Source organism: Lotus japonicus, chromosome 1 (assembly GCF_012489685.1).
Source record: "Lotus japonicus ecotype B-129 chromosome 1, LjGifu_v1.2".
NCBI classification, from domain to species: Eukaryota; Viridiplantae; Streptophyta; class Magnoliopsida; order Fabales; family Fabaceae; genus Lotus; species Lotus japonicus.
The window spans coordinates 22830123-22851743 of NC_080041.1; the positions used below are offsets into that span (position 1 = coordinate 22830123).

Genomic DNA, 21621 nt, shown 5'->3' on the forward strand with positions numbered 1-21621 from the left:
TGTACTAGTTATTCAATGTGGTTGTTGTTGTTGTTGTTGTTGCTGCTGTTGTCTTTTAGCTTGTGTAGTTACCTCGCATGCACGCATTTATTATGAGAAAGTGATGTGTTTAATTTTTATTTCTCATATTTTGAAATATATTATTGTTGTTATTAGTTACTAGTATTATTTAGATGATTCCTATGTGATGAAATGTATGAAAAGTTCTTTGCTCCATGGGTGGTGGGTGACAGTCAGGGACCACAGCGTTGAATTATTAGTGAGGAACATGCATATGACATATGTGTGCATATAAGAGAGAGAGAGAGAGAGAGGGGCATGGGCGTGGTTGTGGATGTGGTGAGTAGTCAATAGTCATATGGGGTAGGGTATCAAGGGAAAAGAGAGAATCTTTTGTGCAGTGTTTTTATTGAAGTCTTTGGATTTTCTACACTGCAAAGGAAGCATGCTATTGCTTGAGCAAGCTGTTCGATTGTGTTTTTCTTGAGCTCTTCTCTAGGTGGGATGGCAGAGTGGCTTAAAATAGTTTGCTCATTTTTCTATTTTTATTCTAGGATGCTGGTCAGTTAAATTTTAGTCATATATAAAGCAAAGACTAGGGTGGACACCTTTTATAGTCTACCGGTGAACTAGCATTAACAACGTTAGATCTTTAAATTTATGAATATTCTTTAGATGACTAGGATTGAATCAGAGATAAAATGATCTCTAAGATTAGTCGCGGCCACCACCTGTTTCCCCTTAACAACCACATTTGAACTTGTCCTCTTCTCACCACCCCTCCCATTCTCACCTCCCTCAAAGGTTTTTATCAAGCTCGACCAACGTGAAGTTGACTTCCTTGTTGTTCCTCACCACGGTCATCACTACATCATGCAACATCGCCTCACACTCCCTGTGCCTCCATGAGCACCGGGGGTAGTCTTCGTCGCCGTTTGCCTCCATGAGCACTGGGAGGAGGAGGAGTCGCCGTTTCATGCTCCCTCGCCCCTGGCTCAGCCTCATCGCTGGAGACTTAACATAAGGTCTCCATTAGCACAGTTTATAGTGCCTACTGCCTAAAGAATCGAATAAATTACTCCCATAAGATGACCAAAGGGAATGCATCTAGACACAAAAATAAGCATTCACCACTTTTCACATGCTGTATTCGGATTCTCCAATATCTATCTATCTATCACTTTCTTAATCTTTTCAAAATTATAATTTGCTGGCCGCAATTGGAAATACTTTAGAGGAAGTCTTTATCTACACTCTAGTAGTCTAGTGTGTCCACATGTAACAAATATATTAGTACACTGGAATAAGTTAGAACTTAGAAAATATAAGAGACAAATTAAGTTTATATTTTTTAAGTCTTTGATTTCATTATGTTTCATTATATGATAATATGATATTAAGTTTTCTTGAACACGATAGCACTTATGATTTGAGTATGAAAATCACTCTAGGTTTATCACAAACGATATCATGGCAAGAGAAGCAATTTGTACTTCATATCTTACTGCAATCAGTGCCAAATGGAATGGTCTTATGACTTCATTAGATTTCTTACTCAGCTTTTAGCTCTTCATTTAAATTTCCTCATAGTTGACTGAAGCTTGTTTGCATATATGGCCCATATTTCGGTCCAGCCCAAATATCTGGTCATTTATTTTGGTCGATGATAAGTTAGGCAGGCTCTTGTTTGACCAAAAACAAAGTTAGGCTCTTCAAGTTCTTCATTTTACAATCACTTCATTGGCCCAATTTTGTTGTCTTGTACCCAAGGTCCAAATCTAAAAATAATGGAAGACCAACATTAAACTCCAACCGTATTATATTTGGATGAATTGTATTTCGTGATTATTATTGATACTAGACAACGTATTTATACAATTGAGAGTTGACTGAACAATAAAATCTAAATAAATCTAAACCCGATTACATGTGTAATTACATAGGTAAATAAATAAAGAATATTGTAACCTTAATATTCTATTATATTATAACAATTTCACACAAGGTTCCATTCCATTTCACAAAACTATGGCATTGCCACATAAAATATTGGCATGATGAAGTAATGAAGTTGCTTGCAGTTTCTTTAATTAATTGATTTGTGAGGGCCTTAATTTGGGCAGAAATGAGAGTCATGGTGTCAACTTCATGCTTATGACCCCTCTACGGTTCTCTGCTCTCACTAGCCAATTAGTATTGACTGTGGGCTATGTTCTTAATGAAATCATACACCTCATCTAAGCTCTTGTTCATCAATCAATACTTCTCAAGAAGCAGAGTCCAGCTGGAATTTGGATTTGTATGTCAATCCATTGTAGAAGATGTGGATAATGAGCCACCTTTCCATACTATGGTGAGGGCACATCTGAATTAGTCCCCTATATCTTTTCAATGCATCAAATATATATAGGGGTATGTTTGTCTTAAATATAAAAAGCAAAAGAAAATAGTAAGACATAAAGTCTAGGCTTAAAGGGTCCAAAGACCCCTGAAATTATAAAGAGAATCAAATCCAGGACTTAGAAAAATTTTGCATCAAATTGGGTCCCTAGAATTTTTTTTTTTAATTCAATTAAGGCCAAAGTGTGTCACAGCTCAATTTTGTCCTAGTCACCTTTACCACGTGGCTTTTTTTTATTTTTTTTAATTAGAAAAATTAATTAAAAATTAAATTTAAAATCCAACTCAATTATATAAGCAGAAAAAAATAAAAAAACTTAATAAAATCTCTAATCTAAATAAAATCCCTGAACTAAATTCAAATTAAACACATAATCTTCATCACTCTTCTTCAATCTTCATCTCAAGAACAAAACCCAGATAAAATGGTCTTCATCTTCTTCACTAATCTTCAGCCTCTTCTTCTTCTTTTGTTAACCCCAACATCTTCTCCCCCCACAATGCCATCCTTCACCACCACAGCACCACCAACAATCACACCCAGAAACATGAGGTTTTTTTTCCGGTTAAGTCAAGTAATTATATAAATAGAAGCACCAGAGGTGCTGGAATATACAAAATTCAGCATAAAAGCAAAAGAAAGAACAAGGACAAACATGAGAAAACAAGAAGCAAAAAAAAGAGCAAATGGTAGAGAGCAAAACATAATTGCTCAAAAATAGCAGCAGAACACGAGACAGTAAACAGACAAGGAGAATCAATTAGATGAAATATGCCCCAGGCTTCAAAAGCTTTGAATCTCCTATCACCACCCATTGTCCTGTGAAACAGACCCAGAAACATGAGGTGAAGATTCATATTTTCCACCCCACCATCATCCCCAACCTCTGTCTAGCCACCTCAAATCCTTGCAATCCAAAGAAACCCTAAAGTCAGTTTTCATGAACACCTACAACGAAGAAGGTACAACAACAACAACAATCAAAGCCAAGAGCAGAAAATCCAAACCCAATTTTCATGACCACCTTAAATACGCCTTCTTCCACCCCACCGATTCCTCCGCCGCATTCGACACCACCGCCACCTTCTCCTCCTCTGTCATCCTCGCCACCAGCACTCCTAAACCCCATGCTATCAAAGTTTACCTCTGCGATCTCCCACGCAGGTTCACCCACAGTGTTATCTACCACCACTCCCTCGCACGTGGCTTACGGGCCGATGAGAACGATATGGCGTCGCTCAATTACCCCGGCCACCAACACATGGCAGAGTGTCGGATCGCTCCAGATCTGAATCCAATCGTGCGGGTTTGCCGTTGGTTAAGGTTCTAGATCTTGACGAGGCCGATTTGTTCTTCGTGTTGTTCATCTTGTCGCTGAGATTGATCGTGAACCTGGCCCGACCTGTTGGTTCTAATTTTGGTTCGGAGTGCTGTTGTGGTGGTGGTGAGGAATTGTTGTGAGAGGGGAGAAGATGGTGGGGTTGAAGATGGTGAGGTCTTCAGATTAGGATTAGGTTTAGTTTTAGTTAAATTTAGGTTTTATTTTTTTAGGAAATGAGTTGGAAATAAAATAAAATAAAAATATTAATTGATATTTAAAAAAAAAAAAGCCACGTGGTAAAGGTGACTAGGACAAAATTGAGCTGTTGCACACTTTGACCTTAATTGAATTAAAAAAAAAATTTAGGGACCCAATTTGATGCAAAATTTTTCTAGGTCATGGATTTGATTCCCTTTATAATCTCAGAGGCCTTTGGACCCTTTAAGCCTAAAATCTAAGATAATTAAGTTGAAGAAATAGAAAGTAAGAGAAACAAAATAAACAAAGGATAAAGAGATGAGGTAGTGATTGGTATCAAAGATCTCCGTAACCTTTTGCTATCACTTTCCAAAGTCTCGAAGTCATGTACATCCCCTATAGCTGTTAATTTGGATTCTAACCCGCAAACCAACTGAGCCCAACACAGCTTGCTAGCTCACGGGTTAAAAATATTAAAATTGCGTCGTTTCGTTAGACTTTAAATTTATAATGTTTTTTTGAAATCAAAATTTAGAATGTTGATAGTTATGTCATATGCTACAAATTGGGGCTTATCCAAAAAAAATATGCTACAAATTGGGTCTATATTAGTATTTCTGGAGTGTAAAGAATATTTGTATATTATTTAGTTTCTGACTAGAAATCCATATATATCTTCCATTCTGTTCAATTTGCTAGATGTATTTGTATTAGAAGTCAATCAACGCAAGTACTCCCTCCGGTCCTATTTATAAGCATGAAAGAGAAGAAAAATCTTGGTCCTTTTTATAAGAACCAAATGAAAGTTTGAGCTATATTAATTAATTTTTTTCCAATGATGCCCTTATTAATTCTAACTTGTAAAATGTGTCTCATTAATTATTCTCTCTCTTTTCCACTTTCCAACACTAATAATAAAGGGTAATTTTGGAAGTTCATTTTAATTTAAGACAAATTTAATGCATTTTATCTAGTTTAACTACATTTCTTAAACTATGTGAATTTTTTTTTTGTTGCTTATAAATAGGACCGGAGGGAGTATAAGCATTAATTAATTATTTATTGATTATAGTAGTTTCAATTTTTACATCATTTCAATAACTTCTTTTATAATTTTCTATTTTTAATTTTTTTCCCTAAAACGAGCTTGCTGCGCTAACCTTGGGTTCAACTTTAGCTAGCTCGTTAAAATGTGAGTCGAGCAGTCGAGTTGTAAGCTGATCCAACCTGTTTTTCTAACAATTCGCTGAATCAATTTGGATGGATCAAGCTGATCTATATTGACAGTTCTGCCCCTGCGTATATATACAAGAGCTATGAAGTACGGAAACCTCTCACATATGAAGTGTTCCGGTGTCAGACACCGACACGACATCGTCACTTGTATGACACCCACATGACACGTGTCAGACACTTTTTCGCGGCATCTGATTAAAAAAGTATTTTTTGGCGGCTCGGATACTTGGATCTGCAATTCATTCTTCTTGGCTGGATACTTCTAGGACACTTGTATTTTTGAAAAACATGTAATCTTTAAGAGTGAAACATGAAAGAAATTGTTAATTTATCACTTGAAGAACCAAAGTCAAAGACATTTTCAATGCTGATGATCATTAAGTGAATGATAACCAATAGATAGATAAGCCCTTTTTGTAGATAAGTTAGCATTTTTACAAAAAAAACATCAAAACAATTTCCTAAAATTTATGACAAGAGATTCAGAAAAAAATACCAAGGGGTATATATATATATATAGTTTTTTTGTTTTTAATTGTGTCGTGTCTGGGTTTGAATATGTGCTTCATTGTATAAGAGTAACTTATGTCACGTCTATATCCTCTTCCAATCAATGTTGTCATGATTAGGATCCTTCTTAGGATCGGTTAGGAGGTAAAAGATCGTAAATCCTTGGATTGTAGATCCTTTAAGATCCTAAAAAAGTGTAAATATATCCTTCATAAATTACATATACATAAAATTTCACAGAGATAAGTTAATTGGGTTCAACTTTTGCTAGCTCGTTAAAATTTGAGTCGAGCAGTCGAGTTGCAAGCTGATCCAACCTGTTTTTCTAACAATTCGCTGAATCAATTTGGATGGATCAAGCTGATCTATATTGACAGTTCTGCCCCAGCGTATATATACAAGAGCTATGAAGTACGAACACCTCGCACATATGAAGTGTTCCGATGTTAGACACCGACATGACATCGTCACTTGTATGACACTCACACGACACGTGTCAGACACTTTTTCACGGCATCTGATTAAAAAAGTATTTTTTGGCGGCTCGGATACTTGGATCTGCAATTCATTCTTCTTGGCTGGATACTTCTAGGACACTTGTATTTTTGAAAAACATGTAATCTTTAAGAGTGAAACATGAAAGAAATTGTTAATTTATCACTTGAAGAACCAAAGTCAAAGACATTTTCAATGCTGATGATCATTAAGTGAATGATAACCAATAGATAGATAAGCTCTTTTGGTAGATAAGTTAGCATTTTTACAAAAAAAACATCAAAACAATTTCCTAAAATTTATGACAAGAGATTCAGAAAAAAATACCAAAGGGTATATATATATATATATATATATATGTATATATATAGTTTTTTTGTTTTTAATTGTGTCGTGTCTGGGTTTGAATATGTGATTCATTGTACAAGAGTAACTTATGTCACGTCTATATCCTCTTCCAATCAATGTTGTCATGATTAGGATCCTTCTTAGGATCGGCTAGGAGGTAAAAGATCGTAAATCCTTGGATTGTAGATCCTTTAAGATCCTAAAAAAGTGTAAATATATCCTTCATAAATTACATATACATAAAATTTCACATACATAAGAAAATTAACTCATGATTCACATCAAATTTCACACACAATGACATAATAAATTCACAACTCAAGAATCATAATCCAAGGTGTATATTCACTCTATTGGTTCAATGGTTCGAAACTTAGGAAAAGTTAGGGGTTGTCGCTTAGGGATTGCCACTCTTAATTTTTTTTATTAAAAAACCTTTTTCACATTATGAGTTTTTGTTGAAATTAGACACTTTTTTTTTAATTCTTAAATGGGACGTTAAAATGTGCTAAAATTATAAAAGCCCAAGTGTGAAACTCCCTCTCTTCAGGATCGCAGGATCAGGATTCAAGGGATCCTTGCTTCGTGGATCGGAATCCTGATGAGATCCAATCATTCTCCGATCCGGCAATTGATCCAAATTGTTGGGGCTGTCTTAAGTCCTAAAATCGTAAGATCTTGGAATCCGGATCAGAAATCTTAACAACATTGCTTACAATGGTGTTTCTCGAGTATTGCTGTTTAATTTATAATTACCGTCTACCAATGTCATAATAAATCTACCAATGTCATAATAAGTAATTTTAAACACTTTAATATTTTTAGGTGAAAACACTTCACACAGTAGTGTGTAAAAGTACTACATTAACCTAGGCCACTTGATCATGATTATACTTGGTTCATGATCATACTTGGTTTATGGTGGTCAAAGGGCATGGACAAATATGGAGCGTTCTCCCTGTATTCTGGCTATGGACATTTTTAGAATTCTTGGGCGTTTAACCAATAAATTAATTAAAGCCTTAAAAATGGGAGTGTGACTGGTTTGCTGATTTTAATATAGCAAAGTTTTAGAAAACAAAAAGGAAACGGAAAAGGAAGGTAGAAATGAATGAGACTTGTACGTGTTAATAGCATGATGCTTGTGCCTAGTGGTAACCATCTTTCCAACTTCCAAGTGTTGGAAGCAATTAATTATAGATGCACTCGTGGAGCCCTCTCTAGCTACCAATTAATCTACCACGCTCTCTACCTTTCTTTGATCAATGCATTTACTTTGCAAAGGGGATATTTATTATTATTATTATTATTATTATTACTGTATTATTATTATTATTATTTTTAAACTTTAGTCTATTGAAACTAAGCGGGCACAGAGGTCAAAATGTCACAATGAACAAAAGCATCCAGCCCCGACGGTCCCTCCTCTATCCAAACCAAAAAAGAGGAAGCACCCCGAACTAAGAAATTTGCGGTACAATTGCCAGAACGACGGACAAAAGACACATCCATATTTATAAAAGAAACAGAGAGCGAACGACAATCCGAAATAATTAAATCTAAAAAAAAAAGACCTCTACTATGACGTCTCCACCACTGGTACAACTGCAAGGAGTCAGTCTCAAAACAGACAGTACGAAAGCCAAGGTTGAGCTATAAAGAACTCTTCTAGTTATATTTTCTATCCTTTTAACTTTAATATTTTATATTACTTTTGCGTTACCTAAATTTAAAGTTGCATGTCAATTTTTGTTATTTTTCAGTGACTTAAACATAACAGCGAAGAAGCCCCTAAATATAATTGTATTTTATGAAAAAAAAATTGAACTCCATTTTATGAAATTATAAGAGAGCTAATTACTATGTTTAATATATTACATACTTCACAGAAAAATAAAAGTTCAAATTGTGACGAACAAGTAACTTCATCGTTCAATTATAAACATAAAAGACAACAACATTTCATTCTTGTGACCAAAAAGAGAGAGAAAAGGGGAAAAATGAAAAGGGCGAGAGATGCTAATTGTGTTTTCTTGTTTATGGAAAATTTCTGCACGAGGAAAATACTTTTGTTGTCCTTTTTCTTAAATAATCTCACTTTTTTTAGACGTTAAAAATAATCTCACTAATATAATTGTTACCAACCACTTTGTTGTAGTGATCTCACCAGAACCAACTACGCCATATATCCGACAGAAGCTTAGCTTTATTATCGTCAACAAATACTAGATTGCCTACCCCATGGTGGTCGTGACCTAAACAATCAATGTAAGCCTCGTCAGCACTCCATTGTCACATGTAGAAGAGTAAGTTTATCCAACTGCCATCTGTTTGGTAAGATTGGCTATAGTCGTTCTGAACAAAATAAATTTCATGTTGAGTGGCATCAGCATGTAAAGGAATACTACAAGGGTGCATTAAAAAATCTCTGAGACATGATTTCTTATTTTGGTTTCTTAACATTATTCTCTATTATTTATGTGGGCTCGTACTGTCACATTAGATTAAAGAACTCCTAAGGAACTACAGCAGATTTTGCTCAAACCCATGATTCCTTAAAGAGAATTATTCAGACCTCTCATAGCTATTTAGACCTCCAAAAATGTGGGAAATGTCAAAAATACCCTTAATGAAAATAAAAAAATTGAAAAATACCCCTCCCTCCTCCTCACCTTTTTCCTAATGCTATGTTGAACCCCCCCCCCCCCTCTCACCACATTCTCTTTCTTCTTCCAAACCCACTCTCAACTTCCCTGAAAGTGCGACAGAGACACACACTGGGAGTGCGTTTATCTATATTTAGTATGAGTTTACCTAACATTACATGAACTTTATCAAATACTTAACAATATAATTGATCATTTTGAAGGTGCTTATTTCAAGTGACTTTCCTTTGCCAACGGTTAATCCACAATGGATGTATCATTGTACTGTTGAAGCTCGTGGTTGGCAGCTACCATATCTGGATCGCATGGCCCTATTCAACAAACTCTCCCGAGAAGCATATGTAGACATACATAAGGTCGATGGAATCATAAATCTCGTTGAAGATTAGTTTCGTGATGTTGTAGTATCAATGACAAATTATAATGTAAGATTTAACTTGAAGTTTATAATGTAACATTGTAATGTATCAATGACAGATTAGTTTCTGTTGAAGTTTCTGTTGTGTTAAAATTTCTGTTTCTGTTGGAGTTTCTGATTTTGTTTGTTCCTGTCAAGTTTCTGCAAAACCTCGCACTTTGGAACTGCGTGACCAACGCACTTTCAGTGTGCGATGGTAACACCTTTATAAAGAGCGACTCATATCACGCACTTTGTAACGACGCGACTAACACACTTCACTAAGGGCGTATATGTGCCTTTCCTATGTATAGTCAGATACTGGGACATCAACTCTAACACTACTTAATCGCACCTTCAACGTGCGCTTGCATCGCATGTTCAAGGTGCGTCTACGTCACTCCGTGGGTAGGTGCGATAGACACGCACTACAAGGGTGCATTCGAAAGGGGTAATTTCGGGTTTTAGAAAATTCCTTCGGTTTAAATAGCTGTGGGGGGGGGGGGGGAGGGGTCTGAATAACAATTCTCTTCCTTAAATTACTATTACAAAGGTTCCCACCATATCACATTAATTTATATTATTTATTTTCACCCAATGTAGATTTAAAGTTAATACTAAATCAATTCTCCATTTAAATATTACTCCAATATAAAATTTTACACCAATTAAATATTAACAGTTGGACTAATGTTAAAAAACATTTGGGTTGATCAGAGGGGTACTGTTGACTAGTATGCAATACGAGTTGGGTATTACACGGTGCCATAACATGGAATGACCAATGGGATATGGACACCTTTCACGGAGGGATTGGGTAACCTTGTGTTCGGGTAATAGCAATTTTTAATATATTTGAAATAAACTTAGTGTAAGGCCCTAAAGCCCCTACTTTTAAACAACACACATAATTGACCTTTCTCTCCATCGATCCCATGCTACTCGTTCTAGATATGCAAACAAACCTCTCATAGTCTCTTCCTTTCTCGATCCACCATCCCTTCTTCTTCCTTCTCATTTGAGATATGCAAATAAGTCAGCACTTGTACCACGCCAGCCCCAAATAGTCCAACGCCAGCTCCAACCGGTCCAAAACTTGCCCTAACGTTAGGATGACCGACTAAATCGGTCACCTCCTATAAGATTCCAAAAGTCACCCTGTCACTTCAAACCCTACCTCTCTCACACGTTTCACACTCTCTCTCAGCCTCCTTCAAGAATTTTCTCTTCCTCTTCCTCTGCTCCACCACTCTCTTTTCCTCTCCGCCTGTCCCCATCATCAAATCCTCCATACCCACATCAAATCCTCTCTCAAAACCTCGAATCCTACCTCTCTAGAGCCTATTCTCTTCTTCTCTCTTCGCGTTCGCTTCCTCTCCCCTTGAATCCATTGTTTCATCGTCTCTCTTCACCACCTCGAATCCACCCTCACTAGTTCGCATCCCTTCTTCCTCTCCCCTTTCACTCCTCTCATCTCCAAAAGCCATATTAGATAAGAGGTTTCCACGCCATATTCTAGGCTTCCACGGCAACATCGAAGGTTTCTAAGCCATATTAGAGGCTTCCACGGTGAGATAGGAGCTTTCCAAGCCATATCTGAGGCCTCCAAGGCAGGATTGGAGTTTTCCAAACTTTATCTGTGGCTTCCACAACGAGATCAGTGGTATGCAAGACAAGAAGACCTCAGATCAGGGCTATATTGTTTTTTTTTAACTGTAAGAAAAATAATTTTTGAGAAATTTTCATTCTTTATGTAATGAAATTGTGATTTTTAGTTGTTAATGGATGAATTTGTGGTTGGTTTTGTGTTTCGGTTCATCTTCTTTTCACTTCTGTTATTGTTCCCTAGTTTTTTTGTTGATGGATGTGGGAGAAATTAATGTTATTTTAAGCTAAGGAACCAAAAGCTAGAGTTTAATTTTAAGGAACCAAAATGGCAACTCAACACTCTCCAACGAGTGAAAAAATAAGAAACAGTTCTTAGCATCTTCAGCTGGTTTAAGAAACCAGCGTTGGAGATGCTCTTTGGATTTGTTTGATTATCAATATAAAATAATGAATGATAGTTGGAATAAAATAATTGTATTAGAGCAAGTATAATATATTATGATAATCTCTCATTCTATTTAGATGTAAAATACAATGAGATGATATAATAATATAAATTATATATATGATTTGTATATTGTAAAGAAAGATATGGGTTACAGATTAAAAGTGTGGCTGTGCACATTAGATTTAGCACATAAAAGCATATTACAACTAATATGTATTAAATTAAATATTAATTGTAAAACATGATTCGTGAGGGGATCAATATTTAACATGGTCTCCCATAGAACTGCTCCTATATGTAAGCAATAAAATTACCATTTTACTAAATGTAATGGTAGCTAGACTATCATAAGGATTCGATGACTCGACCAGTCAATCTCGTGAATGTAAGACCCACATTAGTTCTCCTTCTAGAAGAACGTATAAGTTAATATGTTTTAATGATCACAAAAACTATGAAGACCATGATATAAAACCATGAAGACCATAACAAAGCTATGGAGATCTAGAGAACTCAACAAAGACAAGAAGACTAGGTCAAAACAACAAGGACAATGATAAAACTTCAGCTTCAGGATAAAGAGAAGATCAACATGATGAATATGAAGATCAAGACGAAGTCAAGAAAAAGCAAAGACCGGAGAGGGACAAGGCAAAGAAGATCAAGACAAAATGTCTCTTAGAAGATCGATAAGAAAAATGGAGAAGACAAGCTCAAAGAAGAAACATCAAAGACTTGAAAACAAAGGACAAAACACTAAAGTCAATGCAAACATCCAAGACCAATTGGACAAAGTCCATGGTAAGACATTGTCCATATGTTCAACAATTCTAAGTCCACAAGTCTCGTCTGAAGCTACGAAGTCTTCTTCTGAAGACTCCAGAATTCAACCAGCAAAACTCAACATCCAAGAAGAAGAAGAAGCATTAGAGGAGAAGAACTGAAGACAACAAGGAAATAGTCCTGACATCTCATGAATGTCAGAAGACTTGCATCAATATGAAAGCAATAGTTCAACTCAATCAGACATCATCACTCGAAGCATCAAATATCCACTCCACAAAGAAGAACCAAGATTACTTATGAGAAAGATGAATGATGCAAAGGAAAGACTATGAGACCATGTCATCCCAACAAGAACTAAAGTTTGGCAGCGTCTTTACATTCATAGTATGATGAGTTGAAGTTCTCAAAGATACATTCATAGTATGATGAGTTGTTATCTAACTTCCACTTTTGTGCAAGGAAAAGTTGTTCAAAGGATAAGCAAAGTCATGATGACTCAAGCATTCTGAAGAGGAACAAGGCTCCTGAGGAAGTAACTAGAATCAAGCTTCACTCCAAAAGAATTAACTGAAATCAAGAAACTAGAACCAAGCAACCAAAGTCAAATACTATGCTTTGAGGCTATCAAAAAGTACCAATCAAGGCACAAAGCTGTTACTTTCGCAGAAGCTATGAGGAGCGCCTATGGGTCGAAAGCAGACATGTCAAATTAAGCACAAGCTTCTATGACCAAACGACTACATAGATTCAAATTAAGCCCATGTGTGATGCGATGAGACAACCAAACATATACTACAACCATCATAGACGATGAAGACCGAGCTTAAGCATACTCAACAACGCCGAAAGTCTTCATCCTTCTAACAAAGCTGAGAAGCTGACTATATGTACCTGTGATCAAAATGACTATTTTCTACTTAAAAGAAAAAATATTTACTACCATGCTTTTTCTAAACACAGTTTTAGATAACAGAAAAATACACAAATAAAATGACACACTTATTTTGAAGGATTTAAACCTCAACAGCCGTTCAGTCCTCTACTGCCCTCAAATCACCTTGAGTTATTGATCTAATTACTTTCGATAATATAATGCTATTGTGCACGAGTAAATAAAGCACGAAAAAAAAATAAAGCACGAGAGTGCACGATTATTATTAAATCATATTTTTCTTAAATAAAAATAGAATAGAAAATAAGTAAGTCCTAGAGGTTAGCTCTCAATTCTACTAAGTCCTGCAAAGTGTGCATGTGGCTTGTCGTGCCACTGAATTAATTTCTTTATCTTCTAAATTTTCCCTAACAAACAAAACATTAATCTAATTATTGACCGTGCGGTGGGACAAAGGAAGAGGGATTATAGTTCTCTCAATGTGGAACCAGAAAGTGTGGTGGCCTAGGTTCCCTCTAAATTCCTCCTTGCCTTTTTGGCCTAGCCATTGTCTCGTTTTGGTATATTAGAAATCCTCGTCTACCATTCACTTTCGGGGCCTATGATTAAGCCAGGAGAGGCTAAGAAACCATGACCACGACCCATCCTTTGGAATATAATGGGGAAAATTGGACCTATACATAAATCAATCAATTACTTGGACCTATATACAAATCAATCAATTAATAATTCTATTAATTCTTTTCTAAAGGCTGGCTAGCTTAGAAAAATAAGGAAAATATTTATTGATACTTCAATTTTAACCGCATTTTTTTATGAAAATAATTAAATGAATTGATGTAGTAGTTTAACACTATGTTTTAAACAATTGGTTAGAGTTTTTAAGCAACCGTGCTCTGCCCCAGTGGAGGATGCGCTCCACTACCTTCATGAGTGCTCTAATTCATGAGAGCTATGGATGAAGTTGGGAGCGTTTCATTGGAGGAATTTTTGAAATAATGATATAGTGGGATGAATTTTGGATCAGGTAAAGGGAGAAATAGTTTGAAGTTTCTCACTGGTTTGTATGGAAATTGGAAGTGGAGGAACCATATGGTGTTTGAAGAGAAACATTGGTTGGTCAATGGCGCGTGAAGGCAAACTTGACATGATCATGATCATGGTAAATTCACGATGAGTGAGGGAGGGAGGGAGGGAGAGAGAGAGAGAGAGAGAGCGAGAGAGAATGTGTGTGTGTGTGTTGTGTATTCGTTGGGAGCCACTAATGGCGGAGTATGTCAAGTTGAATGTTAGTGGCAACTTCTTTGAGCAAGAGAATTGTATGGTGCTTGTGGCCTAATCCGAGATGCGAATGGGTAATAGATGGTGGGTTTTGCAGTGTTTGAGAGAGGGGGGGGGGGGGGTAATCCTCTTGTGGCTGATGCTTTGGACTGCGAGTACCTGTTAGTTTCTTTGGAAGACGCGGATAGTCCTATCTCTTTTCGACTGTGAAAGAGATTACTGATATGTTGGCGAATGATTGGTTAATGTCTCTTCGTCGGATCCCTCATGAGTGCAATGGTGTGACAAATTGCATTGCACAGTATGGAGCCTTCTCTCTCTTCCTCTACCTGTCTAGGTGCCAGATATTCCATTTTAGGAGTTAGAGTCTTTTATGTTAAGTGACTCATTTTCAGTTTGTTGTTTGTTTATAGCGTTGTAATTATTCAACCACTTATGTAAAGTTATAATTGCCAAATTCTTGCTTATATATAATACAATTTGATTTGTAGAACATAAAATCAAACACCAAAAAAGGATAAAAGAATTTGTTCATACTCCATCTATTTCACAGAGATTGTTGTTTTAGACTATATTCATTTTTTTTCTTTCTAAAATGTTTATTGTTTTATGTAACCAATATATTTTTTTTCATCCATAACCAACTACAACAGTACACTTCTTTATCAACTGCATTCTTCTTTATCCAAGGTAGAATTTATAATTGCACATAGTCAGTGACGGATCCAGAAATTTTATGTAGTGAGGGCAATATATACATATAAATTCGTAATAAAAAAATTAACATATTTTATTAGAAATGAGAACATTTTTTATCAAAAGAGACACAAGTGAAGACATTTTTTACCAAATGGACCATAAAAACCACATACTTTTACTACTCAAGTGATGACACTTAATAATGTGGAACACAAGTGAGAGCATTTAGCAATGTGAAATATAAGTGAGAGCAATTTTTATCAAAGGAATCATAAAAAACCACATATTTTTACTACTCAAGTGATGACACTTAATAATGTGGAACACAAGTGAGAACATTTAGCAATGTGAAATATAAGTGAGAGCAATTTTTATCAAAGGAATCATAAAAAACCACATACTTTTACTACTCAAATTTTTTTCTAATGTATTCTTCCATATTTAAGTGAGGGCACTTGCCCTCATACTCCTCCACTTGGATCCGTCTCTGCACATAGTCCTAGTAAAACTGAATTAAGGTGTTTTAATTTTTTTCATCCATAAACAACCACAACAGTATACTTCTTTATCGACTGTTTTCTTCTTTATCCAAGCAAGGGCTTTAGGCCTCCAATTTTTTTTATTTTATTTTACCAAGTACAAAAAGACATTAAAACTTTTTTTTACTAAGTAAAAAAGGCCCAAAAAATTTAAGAAATAAATATTTTTTTATGTAAAAAAGCCTCACTTTTAAAATTTGTTTTAGGTCTCGTTTAGTGTTGGGCCAACCCTACTTTTTGTGCCACAGCCTTAAACAACGACTTTTATGAAATAGAGAAGTAAAAATAAGATAGAAAAAAAGAGAAAGTGAGATAAAATTTAAACAAAATGTCCCTATCCCTCTCCATTATTAAATTGATTTCCCTCCCCCACATAGCAACCCCAAAATCGTGTATTTATATACCCAACAAACTTGAGAAACACGGTGACACGGAAACTCAAGTCCACCTTTTTATTTATATGGATCAAGAAAACTTGGTTTTGTCATTTGTGGGTCTCTCCTCCTCCTCTTTTTATGTGGCCATTGGCTTATAGTTTTTATTATTCATCATCATCATCAACTCAATTATATATCAACACAAACCATTCTCTCTCTCTCTCTCAATGAGAAACAGCACATACAGCAAAACATGACAAGCAACAAAGGAACTGAACAACCCAACACAGAGTGTTGCATGTGTGGGGATCTTGGCTTCTCTGACCAGCTTTTTCAATGCAGAGTCTGTCAATTCAGATCTCAACACAGGTAACAAACATTAAAAGAATACCCAAAAGCTCCCCTTTTTTCTCTTCTATGATCCTTTCATCAGAGCTAAAATCACAGTGCACAGAAGCAGTTTTCATTTGCTTTTAGAACTATTCACAACAATTTTGATTTCACCATAGTTTTCGTCGCATATCCAAACATGCACTAATATGTTTTTGGGTTGTGTTAATTGCCAATTAATTTCCTTCAATTTTGCAGGTACTGCAGTAATCTCTACCCAAAAGATGAGTCTCTTAGAACCTGCAACTGGTGTTTGAGCCAGAACCAAGGGTCACCAAACTCATCAAATTCTTCATCTACTTATAGGAATTACAACCGAACCACCGAAGATGAGAGCAATAAGAACAAGAAAATCAGGATTATTAACAGTTCTCATCAGAATATTGGAGTTAAGAAAGGGCTTCAGAAACTGATTAATAAGAAGCCCAAGTCTCCACCTGAGGCTGGATCATCATCACCACCATCTAGGTCCACATCGGTTACGGTTTCGACCCGCAAGAGGATCATCACCAACGGTGAATTGGAGGAGAGGCTGAGGAGGACAAGGTCAGAAGACATCATGAACAGAAGTAGTGGCGGTCACGGCGGCGGCGGAGGCGGTGCTGCTAAACCGGTTTTCAAGAATAAGGTTAGAAGGTACAAGCTTTTGGATGAAGTTTCAAGTTGAGATATTTTTAAGAGATGAATGAATATAGAAAAATGGAAAGGGAAAGGGTCTTGTTTTTTGGCTTTCTTTTTCCTTACTCTTCATAGTTTTGTCCGGATACAATGTACAGAACAACGTGGTGAATGAATGAACGAGTTGAAACTGTTTAGCCTGAATTACTGGCGGGTTTTTATCTCTTTTTCCGTTTCTCCTTGAATGCCATTCTACTTTGGTTGCAAATTTAGGATTCAGGAACAATATATACTACTCTAGGAAGAGTGTTGCAAGAAATGCAGGAATGCTTACATGACAAATTTAACTATGTTAGTGGGTAACTGTCACTTCTTAAGTCTCGTAAAGTAATTTTTAGTATTTTCCTTTAGAATTTAGATCATGATTAGAAGAGTTTTAACTTATTTATTTTCATAATCTCATCGATTAAATTTAAGAATAAGAGTTTACACTCTTATAGATATATTTTCATGTTATTTTAACAAATTTATCAAATTAACTTATAAATATACGCTAATGCGACGAAAAGTGTTTAAAGTCTCACATTACTGTAGATATTACCACGATAGTAATTATTAAGGATAAAACAAACCTCACATTGAAACTAGTTTTTGAGGTAATGAAATCTCAATTCCTAATATGGTGATGTCTATTACAAATTTTACGCTTTAGATGTTAAGCGGGAGAAACTAAGTTAAAAGTCTTACATTAACTATAAATATAAATATGACCCAGAATAATTCTTATAATGGATAAATCAAGTCTCATTTTTAAACTAGTTTTTGAGGTTGAGTTTAAACTTCAAAACTCTAATAATTAACTCTTATTGCAAGCAGTCCTTAATATACATGTTATGCTCACTTTATCGTGAGTTACGTGCCAACGGTCAATTTGTGGTACTAATCGTAACTGATATAGATTTTCAATGGAATACTCAATGAGCTTTGTGGAATAATTCTCTAATATCATAACTACCAAAAAAATAATGCTCTAATAACACGATTTATCTCATATTTAGTACTAGATGTGATTAATATTGAATGTGAGTTAATGCAAAAGAATGTGTATGAGTGTTCTAGAATTACACTTACAATCATGCACCTTCATTGTAACCAAGAGTCATATACCCTCTTATTTTTTACTATTTTATTAGTTTTTTTTATATCGTTCTAATGTGAATGAGATTTGAGCTCAAAGAAAGGGAACAAGATTCTCAAGTCTTAAGTGAGTAATGAAAGAAACCCATTCTTTCATGTCAAAAAGTCTTGCAAGTTTGCTAGAAGTTTCTAGGCAATACCGGTGGACACGCTTTAAAGGGAGACTTGGAGAATCAATTTTGTGTATTTTTGAATTTCAACTGGATATGGTAAAATTATGTTTTTCCACTTCATGTTAAAATCAACATCTACGTAGAAGTTAACGTGACGTTAAATTTAATAACATGACGCAAAATTTAACGTGATAAATAATAATTTCTTTATAAATACCGATACGTGAAATCTCATTTGCGTCTCCAGGTACATAAAACCAAACAAGAAGCATACATAAACCAAAGACAGGGAATTCAAATGCTAATTGCGTCAATGTTAATTTTCCACCAGTCCTTGCAAGATACTAGCAATCCTTGGTGGTAGTGGTAGTGGAAGCCAATTTGCTTTTCACGAGAATAATTTCTTGCTTTTTTGAATTTGGATTGCTCACGGCCATAGATTCCTAGGAAAATATTGCAAAGATGATTTGATTTAATGCCTAATTTAGAGGAAACTATTCATTGGAATAAGTTGATTTGTAATATGCACAGTGGAAACCTGATGCCATATATATCACACAAGTCAAGCACTTTTCTTTTTGAGTATATCCAATAATAGTTTTTAATGGTGAGTTATTAAGTTAATAACTAAAAATGAAATTTTTAAGCATTGAAGATGACTGACGTTGAGTTCTTAATTCTTAAAAATAAGAACTAGTTCTTATATAAGCAACTTTGTTTTTTGAGTTTTTAGCATTAAAATACATTTTTTTTCTCTCATTCAAATTATTTTATTACTTTATGAGTTTTGTCTTATTGCTTTATGAAAATAAAAAAAAATAAATATGTGGTATGCTGGGACTAGATGAATAGTGCTAAGAACTAAGAGCATCTCTAATGTTAGTTCTTAGTTCTTAACACTATTTATGTGATCCCGTACTGCTATATGTGCTTCAGCAACTCTGTGCAAATTTTGCTCCAACCATGAATTCTTAGGTCTTAGCACAATTCATCCGGTCTCACAATACCATTATATTAATATTTTTTATTTTCATTTCATCAAAAAAAAATTATTTTCATATAATTTTGATTTAAATTTAAATGATAATTCAATACTTAAATTAAATGAATGAGAGATAAAAAAATTATTTTTTTATGCTAAGAACTCAAAAAGTAAAACTTCTGATATAAGAACCTAGTTCTTATTTTTAAGAACTAAGAACTCCACGTCATCCTCTCAAGTGGTTAAGAACTTAGTTCTTAATTCTTAACTAAAAAATAAGAACTAAGAACCTTACATTGGAGATGCTATAAGAACTCATGCATGGTTGGAGCAAAATCTCCAAAAAGTTGTTTAAGCACATGGTGCAATACGAATCCACATGAATAGTGCTAAAAACTATTCCCTCCGTTCCAGAAAGTTTGTAGTTTGAGGTTGTGACACAAAGAGTAAGAAAACAATTATTGATAGCATAATTTAACTAGATTACCCTTATTTAATTTTACTAGTATGATGTGCAACTATTAAGATAGAGAATAATGTAATTAATAGAGAAGAGTTGTGGTTGGTTAATATGAAAGGTGATAAGTAATTGAAAATGTATTAAATGAGGGTAGAGGTGGAAAAAATTAGTAAAAAATGCATTGGTTTTCTAAAACAACAAACATTTTGGGATATTGAAAAATGGTGCAAAGCAACAAACTTTCTGGAACGGAGGGAGTACAGTAAAAACTAAGAACCTAACATTGAAGACGTTCTTATCTCACTCTTAAACAGCTCATGTGTAATGACTACCTTCCTTTGTGTGTGAATGTTTTTATTTTTTGAACTTGTGTGTGTATGTATTGCAGATGCTACTGACTAATAAATCTTTGCATTAAATAGGTTGTTATCCTAATTAACTTTATCTTGCAACTTGGAGCGTTGAAAATATAAATCGGCACAGGTTTACTTGTTAATTAAGGGCCCCTAATTGAAGGGCGTGGATAAAGGGGTAATGATATATACACACCTCTTTTTTTATACACTTAATTTTCACCTATTTTTATTTCTATCTCTTTCCTCTTATCATCTATCACATCTTATACTTTCTCACTCTTACTTTTTCTTTTCTTCCTATCTCTCTCTTCCTCCATCTCATTCCACCTCATTTTGAGGTGTGAATAAATAATTATTGTGGATAAAGCATCATTCTTTTTTTTTTGTGTGCAATAGCATCATTCTTTGGCGCTGCTCAAGAAGACTTTTATGTATCGAGAATGTTATAAAGGCCAAAAGGGATACTGATTGCATATAAATTAGTGGACGGTATTGTATATTGTTGAGGTTATCTTCAATTTTAGAGTTATATTCTTGGGAAGTAAAAAGTATTTTACTCGTATACCTCTAGAATACTAATCCTCCGGTTTAAAATGTTTGTTGTTTTAACTTTTCACATATTTTTTAAAATGGTGGTTATTTTAGAATTTCAAGACTATTTTATCACATTTTCTTCTATATATACTATAATTTAATATTGTATCTCTCACCTATCAACTCCAATTGTCATCAATTACAAGTCTTACATACCACTTAACCAATGACCATCACTCTCTCTCTTTAATAAAACTCAACTTTAAATAAGGGTGTTTTAGCCAAATTTTATACTCCCTCCGTCCATAATTATAAGGTAACATTGAGATATATGTGGTGTTACTAATATTCCCTCCGATCCTTTTTATAAGAAACACTTTGGAGATTTTTCTTGGTCTTTTTTATAAGAAACACTCTTATAAAATTAAGTCAAATAATCAATACCAATGCAAAGGGACTTATTCCCAATACAAAAATATGGAGGAAAATTGCAAGCACCCAATAGGTATGATCAACATTTATGGTAATTAGCATGATTGTTCTTGTAAAAATGAAAAAACATCATTGGAATTAAGTATAGTAGTTAATTTTATAAAAAATATTAGTTTCCTTGGTTTGTGTGATTTTGTCCAAGTTTTTCTTATAAAAAGGACCAGAGGGAGTATAAGTTAACTATGCAAAAGTTAATATTTTTTTTCTTCATATTTGTCCTTGCATTTATTGCTTTTTCAATTCCAAAATTTTGAAATTGAAATTCACTTTTACAACT

General features: G+C 34.7%; 1 protein-coding gene across 1 annotated transcript; it reads left to right on the forward strand.

Annotated features, from left to right (window-relative positions):
- The first annotated feature begins 16259 nt into the window (after positions 1 to 16259).
- Positions 16260 to 17414, forward strand: LOC130734165 (uncharacterized). The gene is made up of 2 exons (XM_057586491.1): positions 16260 to 16571; positions 16791 to 17414. Exons 1-2 carry the CDS (start codon positions 16456 to 16458, stop codon positions 17257 to 17259), a joined length of 585 nt encoding a protein of 194 aa, XP_057442474.1. The 5' UTR covers positions 16260 to 16455; the 3' UTR covers positions 17260 to 17414.
- The last annotated feature ends 4207 nt before the right edge of the window (positions 17415 to 21621 follow it).